The 12,094-nt window shown below is 46.4% G+C and overlaps 1 protein-coding gene across 2 annotated transcripts in view; it reads left to right on the forward strand.

Annotated features, from left to right (window-relative positions):
* LOC115566148 (protein jagged-2-like) overlaps nt 1-12,094 on the forward strand; it is a 51,029-nt gene that overhangs the window by 19,512 nt on the left and 19,423 nt on the right. For both annotated transcript variants that reach the window (XM_030391875.1, XM_030391876.1), the window contains exons 4-5: nt 5,468-5,728; nt 6,227-6,287. In XM_030391875.1, the coding sequence (XP_030247735.1) occupies nt 5,468-5,728; nt 6,227-6,287 (322 nt within the window). The remainder of the gene's footprint in view (nt 1-5,467; nt 5,729-6,226; nt 6,288-12,094) is intronic.

Raw genomic sequence — 12,094 nt, forward strand, 5'->3', positions numbered from 1 at the left:
GATGTCTGTCTCCTAATTAGCATCCCGACAGCTGTCCGGCTACCGCACGCCACTTCATTATCCTGCAACGCTGTGACAGGCTGGCATCCACGCCGCCACAGTGCCTCGGCCTGGTGGTGGGACGAGTCCAGCCCGACCACCTTTAGGGACGCTTGCTGGAGGATTTTCGTTATCAGGCATCTCGTGTCCTGTCTTGTAGACTTGGACTGAGTATTTTCTCATTGCGCGATCACAAGTCTGATCCTGGAATCTGTCAGCGAGTCTGACAGCAGTGAAACACGACCCGCTCGCTTCACTGACAGTCTTTTAGGATCAGCTACAACTATGAGCAGAATTCCCCGTGTTTGTTCATTAGTATGTATCTGGAAGTGTTTTTTTTACCTTCGTCTGTTCACTTGCGCTGGCCTCGGTTTGGGATTTCCTACAAAATCTGGAACGGCTCTGACAGACGTCAGCGAGCAGGCACCGACCTGTTGCATCCAGCTGTGGGTGTTTCACACAGGTGGAGCGAGCATTAGTGATACTGATTAGAGAGAGGAAGACTTGTCGTGGTGGGAACAGGGATGTCTCTATCAGATCTTGTTTTGCCCTGTAGCTCATTGTGACTCTGATTGAAGCCAAATTGCACATTTACAGTGAATTAATTAGTTTGACAGCTAGTTGGATCCTCATTGTGGAAACACGGCCGCTATCACACATTCCTGAAATGGTTTCCACGTATATGTTGTGTTTATTCATTTTGTTCCCACAGGGAGAAGATTTGTCCTGAGAAAATGCAAATTCTCAGGTTTCACCTTCTCAGATGTGAAGTTTTGCTGCTTTTACTCGGGTCTTATTTTTCACTATTGATTTATCTGATTATTTTCTCCTGTCAGGAAATGTCTGATCTTAAAACAAGCGATCTGAAGACGTCACTCTGGACTTTGGGCCCAGTTGTGTCGGTCACTATGTATAAATTAATTGGAAAACTGATTGATGGCGTTTCGATGAAGCGTCTGTTTATTTGTTGATGTTGGTTAACTCGCTTTTTCTCATTTAAAAAATCAGTTTAGTCTTTAAAATACATTTTGCTCTAGTTGCCTTGAGTATCTCAGGATGTCCTAATAAGGAAGGTATTCTGCCTAAAAGCAACACGATGGCGTCACGTTAATGATTATAATTATGATGGTGGAATTACAGAAGAGGTGGCAGAAGGTGCGGACATGAAGTGAGTTTCCTGCCCCGAGTTACCGTCTGGAGCCGTGTGCGAACAGGTCGGTGCAGCAGGTTGGAGAGGCCCCAGGAAAAAGAAGGTCTTTGTGAAGACTGTTTATGCTCCAGGAAGCCCCCGCCTGTTTCAAAACAAAACACAAATGGCAGCAGAAAAGAAAAGAGGACGGAGCTGTTGTTGACTCTGTGGGCTGGTGGATTGTCGGCTGCTGTGGAGGGTAGAGATATAAACTGATACGGGGTGTGTGTCGGAGAGCAGCGGAACAACGAGGAGGAGGATTCCCCTCATCAGAAATCAGGCGTTAAAGGGTTACCTGCTGCCCCGAATGCTCACTAGAACTTTGGATTAATCCACCGCTTAAAGTAGTTCCTAACAAAAGCACTGTGTCCTCCACACTGAAGTCAGAGCTGCAAAATGTCAGAATTTTACTTGAAAACATTCAAACGTATCAAAAGCTGAAGTAGAGGTTGAAGTTGAAGTTAGCATGCTAACCAGCTAGCCCCGCCTGTCACTCCCAGTCCAGACCACTAGCTGCATGGCTAACAGTTAGCATTAACATTGTTGCATAGACAGCGACTAAAGACCAACTAGTAAACAGCAGCTAGTGAACGTTTCGGTTGGTAATACGCTGCCCCCTGTTTGTTTGGAGTATGAACTAAAAGGCCATTTCTTACATAATGAGCCTTTAAATATATTTTGTGAGTTATTTTTAGAGATCTGACTCTCCAGTGGGCTCGAGGATCAGAGTCATAGATGGGGAGGAGAAGTCAGAACGTACTGAGACACAAACTAACAGAGTTTTCTGCTCTTCAGTGCAACAAAAAACATAAAGTATTGTCACTGTCATCATTAAACACTGATAACCTGACAGTCTGTTGCTGCTATCGGGAAAGGTGTTGGATAGAAACCTACAGATTGCGTCAGACTCTGATTTATGTCTGGTCGCCACAAACTGACAACTTAAATCTGTGCAGTGTTGCAAAAGTAAAGTGGCGGCCTGCCCGTGTAATGACGAAGATTGATGTGAGCTATGAAAATGAGGTAATTTGCATCTTCACTGAGTGTGTGCCAAGACGAATGCAGCAGTAAAATAATTCACAGTAAAGTTTTGGCAGTCACAGCAGTTGAAAGTTGATGAAGGGCAATTTCTTCTCATATAATCTCCATTACGCTGTCACGAGTGTCTCGATGCGTTTAACTCCACCTGTTAAAACACGGGCGAAGAGCCCGCTGGTCGTTTTTCCATCCGAAGCAAAATGTATTCAGAAAAATCATCAGTTACTCACAGTTGGCTTCAGAAAAAAGAGGGCAAACCTTCAACCTGGAGCCTGAAACAAAAGAAAAACTCCCTGACGACCTGGTTATCATCACTGATCACTGTTACTGTGAGACTGATGCTCCGCTGCTGTTTCTCATCCCAGCTCTGCTCCATCCGACCAGTCGCTTTACTGCAGCTGCAGCTATTCATAGATTATTGTTATTGTCAGTTATTACATTATTGCCAAGTCTAAATTATCTGATTCCAGCTCCTGAAATGTGAATATGTTCTTGTATCTTTCCTCAGTGAACTGAATATCTTCAGGTTGTAGAAAAATGAGATATTTCAGACGACATTTTTGAGAAACAATAACTTTTTCTTCTCCTGCACGGCGGTTAACCCTCCATAAGATTTAATTTTGCTGCCACATACTCTACTTTTATTTTTAATAATCTGAAAGCTGGAGGTGAAGTAGATTCAATAAAAGTTTGGAGGATTCTAGTAACAGTTTGGATTTTAACATGTTTTTAGTTTTTACCCTCCAAAAGAAAGCGATGAGGGACCGTCGAGCTCGCACCGGTTTACTGTCCAGGACTTTTAGGTGCTCGCTTCTTGTTTGAGGAGAGTTCAGCCTCACTTTTAATAAGATGATCAGATTATTTCATTTAGTGAAAACAGATGGACTGAAAAAAGTTTCTTCAGTCAGCTCGAGCTGGGACTCGCAGCTCAATATATTTTTTTGGTGCGGGCTCAAATTTGGCAACAGGCGAGAACCAAAAGCCGCCTTTGAATGTTTCACTGGATTTGGACTCTTGGTTTCTTATTTTGTGATCAGATTGTTGCTGATTTGAACCAAAACGATGCCAGATTTATATAATTTTGTTTGGCAGCTCACAACTTTTAAGAACTTCTGTCTTTATTTTTGTAAGTGAGGCACGTGTACTTCAAAGTTTTCCGGGCATTTAAGCGACAGCCTCGTCCGCGTGGAAGCTAAATGTGGCGGTGCATCTTTCTGAGAACCATCAGACGTCAGCTGAAGGGAAACAAAATGAACCGACATGTTTTTTAACTGGCTGCGTGAACACGGCGCTGACTTCGGTTCAAAGATCAGCGCTGTTACAAGCGACAGGCTGTAAGAAGGTCAAAGGTCAAAGAAAAAGTGAAAAAAACACTCTGGTTTATAGCAGCTTGTTGCACGTAACTAAAAACGAGAAGCAGTCACGCTTCGTGCATAAAACGAATCTTCACACGGACGATCCTGCAGCTCTCGACTGGATCAGCTGCTCAGATCTGAAGCCCCTGGTTGTTTATATAAGCTGGTTTAATATGGCCCACTCTCTGCTGCTCTCCCTGGTAACAACGGCCTCTCTTAGCGAGTCTCCTCCAGCACGCAGAGAAGCTCATGATTGGTCTATATTTTTATATCTAATTGCTGGAGATGAACAGCAGTGAGTGAGTGCCGGGGTGTTTCAGGTGGTGGGTGTGGGACTGGAATCTGTGGCAGTGTGTTAGCTCGCAGAGAGACTCAGTAAATCAGGACGGTGTGAAAATGGATTCTTGCTGGCTTCTTCTGCTTGCCTTTTTTTTTTTCTGCAGTCTCAAACTTCAGGAGTTATGATGATGATATCAGAACACACAGAGGGGTGTGTGCATCTATTATGAAACTATAAAAGGCTTTAAATCCAACACTTGACACGTGAATGTATCTATTAAATCCTCCGTCTGCAGAATGAACGTTAAACATCGCTCCTCAGGGGTTTTTGCAGCTTCGGCCCACCTTGGTTTGGTCGCTAGCTGATGGTGGCTAATGTGAGCTAATGTTAGATGAATGTGATGGATTTAGACCCGTCTGCATATTAACTCAGTGCAGCAAAAAGCCTGAAAAGTCAGACGCAACGTACGAGCAGCAAATCTTTGTATCGCTGTTTCTCGGTGTCTCGGTTTCAGAATCATTAACACGTCTGAAAGCTGTGCGCCTCCGATTGACGTAAAGATCATCTCCGTCATGAAGCTGCAGTCACGCTCAGCTCTGGTTATCAGCTCTGCAGTGGTCTCGTGTTGTTCTGGGTGGATTGAAGCCATTAAGGCGAGGATGAGTTCTTCCCTCCAGCTCATGTCTTGTTCGGGTTACAAGCGGCTCTGCAGCAGCAAAGCCTGCTGGGTCACGGTTCTTCAGTTCCTTGAGAACAAGCTTAAGGGCCTTTCCTATGTCGCCCTTCCTCGTCTGTTCCCCGTCTCTTATTATTTCCGGCCTGGCTCCGATGGAGTTGGGGCTGGATATCCTGAGGTGGCGGGGGGGAGCTGGTAGGAGGACGGGGGGCAGAAAAGCATTTCACCGAGCAGGAAAACTGAAAGAGCCGTTGAGTTATCAAGCCCTCGCAGACCTCGCTGCTACACGCTGTTTGTGCTCGCTTCATTTTCCTTTTCTTTCCCCCGTTTTCCTCTTCTTCTCTTTTTTTTTTCTTCTCCCTCCCCATTCTTGGTGAAGGCTGAGTGGAGGCTACACCTTCCCTCTGATGTGTGCTAACACTGCCTGTCTTATCTCGCTAAACACCGGGTTGTCGGGTCAAATCCCATAACTGGAAGTTGCCCTTCTGCTTGGAATGTCATTCATAATTTTCTTTTTTTGTGTGTTTCCTATCTAAGTGACCCAAATACTTAACCCGTCGACTGTTCAGCGTTCTGTTTTTTTCAGATTAGTGTGTTGACTGATCGCTGCATGCCTCTCCTGAAGAGTGACTGTACGTTCACAGCTTAGCTATCGTCACTAGCGCTGTCACTGGTTCTCCTGGGCTCGTAGTGATAATGATGTTTGGTATCTTAAGTTAAGTTCAACTTTCCGAAACCAAAAAAAGATGAAATATAAGAACTGATCGAACAGTTTCTGCACGTACGTGAGCTGCAAACATTCGTACTGATTATCACAACAGATCGTTAACTGAACTTTTTCTATTAATCACAGAGTAAAGATCTAAATTTGATTCTTGTCTTCTGTCCAGACGACGAGCTGCTGATCGAGCGCAGCATCCACAAAGGGATGATCAACCCTGGAGAGGAGAAGCAGAAGGAGGAGTACAAGGGCGCCGTCGCCCGGCTCGAGTACACCATCCGGGTACGCTGCGACGAGCACTACTACGGCAGCAAGTGCAACAAGGTGTGCCGACCCCGCGACGACTACTTCGGCCACTACGTGTGCGACCAGCTCGGGAACAGAGAGTGTATGGAGGGCTGGACCAACCTGTCGCTGAGCTGCAAGTCAGGTGAGAGGCTCTCTTTACATGTGTTCACATAAACATTTGTTTTGTTTATACATTTATGTGTATTTTGCTCTTTTTGAATATGATTCCACTCAGATGTTTCTTGAATACAGTCTAGTTGTTTACCTTCATGTTACACGGTCACAACCTTATCAGGGCTCACATGGATGCAGCTCCCTCCCTTTTTTCCTCCTCGCTGCCCTTTTTTTTTCGGGTAAAAGTTTGCAGGTTCATCGAAGTTCATGTCAAGTGTCGCTTCGCAGGAATTCCAGGAATGTTTGGAAACTTTTGGGAGACACCTTCAGTTCGCGCCGACAATGACTTTGCCATCCGTTGTTACCACGCGCCAGATTTCTCTCAAACACAAACACGGGAAATGAGACTTTAATGATTTTATCACCTGAAAAACAAGATGCCAGATGAGAACGTGGAAACAGGGTGATGGTTCTGATGAAATGAACGAGAATTAACACAAACTTTTCACTTTTTTTCTTCCAAAAGCGATCTGCAAACAAGGATGCAGCGTGGAGCACGGGACCTGCAGCGAGCCGGGGGAGTGCAAGTGAGTGTCGTCTCCCGTCTCGTGTGTTTTATTTGCTTGTTCCACGTTGTTTACGGCGCGGCGCTGCTGTCAGCTGATGTAAAATATGCTCCTGTTTGGATGGAAACCCCCCCGTAAGAGTTTAATGAGGAAAACAGAGGTGACACACAAGACAACAGAGTGATGAGGTAGGAGAGGGGGGAGGCCAGGGAGGGAGGGAGGGGGAGGGAGGGGGAGGGAGGGTTGTTGATAACATACCAAGCAGCCTCCCCCCATCAGAGTCCTGTGAAGTGTCCCCCTCCCCAACCCTCCACCTCCATCCCTCAGCTCCAGCTCTGATCCAGAAGCCATTGTTCTGCTTCCTGTTCTAAAGCTGGCCTGCCTGCACACACACACACACACACACACACACACACACACACACACACACACACACACACTGATACAGAGGCATGTTTTTTCTGTTGCTGTATGTTTCCTCCCTCGTCCTCCTCCAGCAGCAGAGAGGCACCGTGCCCTCGTCGCCCTCCTCCGCCCTCCTCCGCCCCTCTCCTCTCTAATGTCTGCAGCCCACATCACCTCTTCCTACCCCGGGCCTTGTTATGGCTGCCGCTCGCCCTGTTGGGGAAGTGAGGAATCCACCCAGTGAGCTGCAGACAACAGGCGGAGAGAGCAGGCGGGGGAATCAAGCTAAAACCAGAAAAATGTTTGCATTAAAAACAGAATTTAGAGCACTTCTACACCTGACAGGTAGCTCCCACACTGGACACTTCTGGTGACTGTCATCCAGTTATCAGCATTATTAGTTGAGCTTCTAACTGATTAATAAGGACAAACAGATAGAGATAACCGGCTGTATGAAATATGGATCTTGAACCTGCCTTCTGTCTCTCGGTGCTGCTGATTTATCCGCCTCTGACAAACATTTCCAAGCTCGTGGAGTGAACTTGTGTGTTTGATTTCTGTAGTTGAAGATCGTTAATTGACGTCACTTCCCGTCTGTTAATGAGCGGACGCCATGAACACGTGATGCCGTCACCGTGTGTCTGCACAGTCGTCACAGAAAAGAGCTGAGCAGACGGTTGTTGTTGTAGTTATGTGAACGCCGGAGAGACGTTTAGATTTGATTACACGTGGAGCTGAACTGTAGGTTTAGACACAGTGGAGCACGAGAGCTTTAAAGAGCCAAACACACACACACACACACACATGCAGTGGCAAGTATTTGGAAACAGGAGGGGAGGTGGTGGAGGGGTGGAGGAGGTGGAGATGAGGGTTTCATACTGACGCAGGTTTGATTTAGTAAAGATCTCGTTAAAAAAAAAACAAAAAAAAAAGAAATCCGAGCTGATATTTCTCATTGGAAATGGCCGCAGGATTGGAAGAGAGAGGAACACCCTGGAATGTGCCTCAACATGTGATTTGGAGCTTCATCGCAATCAGGGGCACAACACACACACTCACACACACACATGCACACACACACACATGCACACACACTGCTGTGAAAGGAGAAAGATGCTGGATAACATTCATCCAACACAAACACGGTTACATGGAGAATAAAAGCGTTCTTGTTGTTGGTTTAAAGGGGACACGAATCAAAACGGTCACATTTAAACGCTCCGTGTAAACATACGGCCGTTAGCTTAAAGGTTAGTTAGCACCAAGGTATGATAACACAACGTCATGACAACATCTCACACAACAGGACACGTTTATCAGGATGCAGAGTTCAGGGTGGACGGCCCTCCATGACGCTGCGCAGGAGAAACAGTTCCAGATAATCGATGGATGGATCGATTTGTAGTTCAGTCGCAACTGATGAGATTCCCATCAGTCTCAGTCTTCTCACACTGAGCATGTTAGCATGGAATTAGTAGCGTTTAGCTCGAAGCACAGTCTTTACAGAGCCTCGAGCTGTTTGGAAGTGTTGGTACCCAAACTGTATTACCACCTGACATGAAACCTACTTTGCTCAAAATAACAACAGAATGTGAAGAAATCAGTTTTGAAGTTACGTCAAAGATATCTAATGAAGTTAGCATGCTAACCAGCGAGCCCTGAGCTACCAGTCTGGGTAGCCTCACAGCTAATTAAGCTACTTGCTACGCTAAGGCTAACTAAGCTACTATCACTGTCGACAACCAGCGAAGCCAACAGACAAACTTAATGCTCCATCTTTGACCGACTGTATTCATGTTATTATTATTTTTACATTTTTTAACTCCAGATATTTGGCAGAATTTATTTTAAGGAAGAAAAATGGATAGAACTTTATTACAACTATTGCAACTGGTGCACATTAGTCTCTGAATCCATTTCTGTCTTGATTGATTGATTAAGGTCGCTAAAAATGAGGCCATGAGGATTTTAAAGGGCGAGAGGAGGGTGGACCTGTTTCCATACAGATTATTATAAAAAGCATCAGAGCTCAAATAAACGGACAGAACTTTAAATATGAGACAAAAGCAATACAGTCACACAGTTAAGATACAAATCAGGGTGAAAACAATCGGAGAGCGAGGGGTTAACGGCAGAGAGAAGCAGGGAGAAGAAAGAAGGAAAGAAAGAAAGAAAGAAAGAAAGAAAGAGAGAAACAGGAAAAGGCTGGCAGAGGAAAACTAAAAATGTGTGTTTGGTATCTTGTTTCTCACACACAGCGCATTCACAACCTACGCTCCCTCATGTGACACTACTAAACATGTAGCTAGGCAACAGCGGGCTAAGTCCGTCCACTGGATTTGGGCGCGAGGCTCGCCTGTAAATAATTCAGCTGTCCCACACACACACACACACACACACACACACACACACACACACACACACACACACACACAGCCCCCTCTACCTCTACCCCGGCCCACCGTCCCGTCCTCTGGGTGTGGTTTGTCTGAGGGGGCAGCAGCAGCGGAGCAGGCGGGGGTTGTGGGCAGGCTGGATATTTTCGGCTCCGGCTGGCCCCTGCGGCCCCTTCCATTGATGGGACGGCAGCAGCTCGGCGACGGGGCTTGTGGGTAATGCCACCCTTGGCCTGTGGCTGCCCAAAACCATTTCCCCGCTCTCTCCCACACTGCAGCCAGACAGACTGTCCACGCTGCCGCCGCCGCCGCTGCACGGCTGACAGTGTGCAGGGCAGCGCTGCCGACCGCGGTGCCGGACAGCAACACACTCTGTAGTAAACAATACGCAGCTCTGTCACACACACATGCACAGAACTGAGCTGCAGTCACAGGGCAGGATCTGATTAAAGTTACAGTGGTGCCTGCAGTTGAAGGCATTTTAGCTTACAGTGGTGCACGAATCGAGACTTGTGCATGTTTTAACACAACCAGAATCTGGTCCTGGAATCTCGGATGATCAACCACGATGCCAGCTGCTCAAAAGGTGCCTAATCATGCAGATCTCACCACAAACTCATTCCTCAGATGTGCCCACATGATAAAAACTGTTGACAGAGTGTCCTGAGGATATCAAAACTGTGATGCAGGCAGAAAGATGCGTAAGAACTTAGATTACTCAACCGATCCATCAATCTATTTACGTACTTTGGCTGTAAAACTAAGGATATTTCCCTCTTAGCTCGCGGCGCAATCCATCGTGCCAGCCTTCAAGTTGTTGACTTGTGGCTGAACATGCAGGTGTTGAACCAATCGGCGCCCTTTGAGGAACAACTGGCAGCTACAGACTGTCTGAAAACAAAACAAGAGGTTAGCGTAGCTGCTAAAGCATCACTTATACCAGAACTGGAGAGTATCTAAAATCTTTAATTAAACAAGGAACAGATCAAAGATGAATTTAAGCAGTCTACAGCTCTGATCGGACACTTCATGCCAACCTTTGGTATTTGTGCAGACTCACAGGCTGATTCCTAAAAAGGACTCAGCCCCTCCAGCATGGAGCCTCCAGTCTGTCACCGTCCTCAGCTACGCAGCGTACTACAGCACGTTACAGCTGACTACACAGCAGTATATCACTGCTGGTCGGAGAAGTGTGTGGTCGGCATCCATTTTGAAGTGTTTGTGAGCCCGGAGCGGAGGGAGGGTGGAGGTGGTGCTGGTGGGCTTGCTCCCTAAAAATAGCCCCCCGACGGGTAGAAGTGACAGGACAGGTGGAGCAAGGTTACCACTGGCCTTGGAATAACAGAGTGCTGCCATAAACCAACAGATTAGCTAACCCTGCGCCGGCCTCCCCCTTCCAGACGACAAACCCTCGTTCCACAAACCCGCCGCTCATTCCAAGTTTGACCTCAACCGAGCTCACGACACGGGAAGAGGCTGAGAGGAGACACGCCGCACACGACACATGGGAAGAAACGCAACCGCAGAAAGTCATTTTCCTCTGTGATCGAGTGCTGAACATCTCTTCACTCTCAACTTATCATGCTGGGAAAACTAGAAGATTATAATAAATCTTCTCCAGAGTGAGGATTTGTATTTGGACACAATGCAATTTAAAGGATGAATGAAAATTAGGAATACACTGATTATCAAGGCATTTATCTTTTTGTAAAGCATGTTTAGCATGCTAACCAGCTAGTCCTGGTCCGTCTTAAGCTCCTGTGCTAGCAGGCTAAACACTAAGTATTCTCCAATGCTACTAGCTGCCCGCCACCAAAAAGCCACAAATAATGCTCAGAACAGCACCAAACTTCAGCAACAGTACAAATAGGGTCTCAGCACATAGTCCGGGGCATCTAACCTCCGCTAGCTTAGCTGGATTTCTACTGAAAAGCTGACTAAATTTACCTCTCTTCTGCAGCAGCTTCCTGTTGACGGGAAGTCCCGACGAGTCGATTACCGAGTGCAGTAGAGTTCCGCGGCTCATGGATGAAAATGTATGATTGTGACTCCATGGAAAAGCAATCAAAGTTCATATGTGTCTTACCTGCCAGTTTATAACAGTTATTATCGAGAGCGGACAGGGAAAAGAACGGAATTGAGCATTTCTAACCGCACTCGGTAATCGTCGCGTCGGGACTTCCCCGACCCGGAAGCTGATGGAGGAGAGTTGAAATCTGTTTTTAGCTTCACAATAGAAATCCAGCTAAGCTAGCGGAGGTTAGATGCCCCGGACTATGTGCTGAGACCCTATTTGTACTGTTGCTGAAGTTTGGTGCTGTTCTGAGCATTATTTGTGGCAGTGGCGGTTTATATTTGGATCTGTTTAATGCAGTGTATTACTAGCTGCACGGCTAACTGAGCTAAGTGTCTAACTGCAGCTAGTTTGGCGGCATTTTTGCTTTTCTGAGAAGGAATTCAAAAGGCAGCCAGATCCTACATGTTGCACCTTTAATAATCAGTATTGGTGTTTGCGCTGAAAGCATTTTGGTCGATCTTCAGCTCCATCAGCTCTCCCCATCGTTTCTTCTCACCGTCGTCTCTTTACACGAGCTGAAACGCTTAAAAAGCCTTTTCCCTTTTCTTGGCTCCGCCGGCGTTCTTCATGTTCACCAGGGGACGTCACGCTGGCACGCTGCCCGACATCAAGTGCTCCTCTGTGTTTTCACACATTGTAAAAGTATTACATTTCTTGTTTGTTATCACGACGTAACTATCGCTGTGTTTCATGGCCGACTCACCCGGCTTTAATAAGTGCATCTGTGTGCCTGATATTCCCTCAGGCCGGAGCTGTAAATAAGAACACACTCGCACTGTGCTTGTGAAATAAGAGGCACTTATTTCACCGAAAAATCTCCTCAGCCACCGTTAAACCCGATGAACCCTCTGCTGCGTGTGTGTGTGCCACAAGCATTCATGTTTAATCACTTGTAATGACTCCGTTACAAGTGACAGCAACACAAATACTGACAATGAAGAAGATTATAC

Source organism: Sparus aurata, chromosome 16 (assembly GCF_900880675.1).
Source record: "Sparus aurata chromosome 16, fSpaAur1.1, whole genome shotgun sequence".
NCBI lineage: Eukaryota > Metazoa > Chordata > Actinopteri > Spariformes > Sparidae > Sparus > Sparus aurata.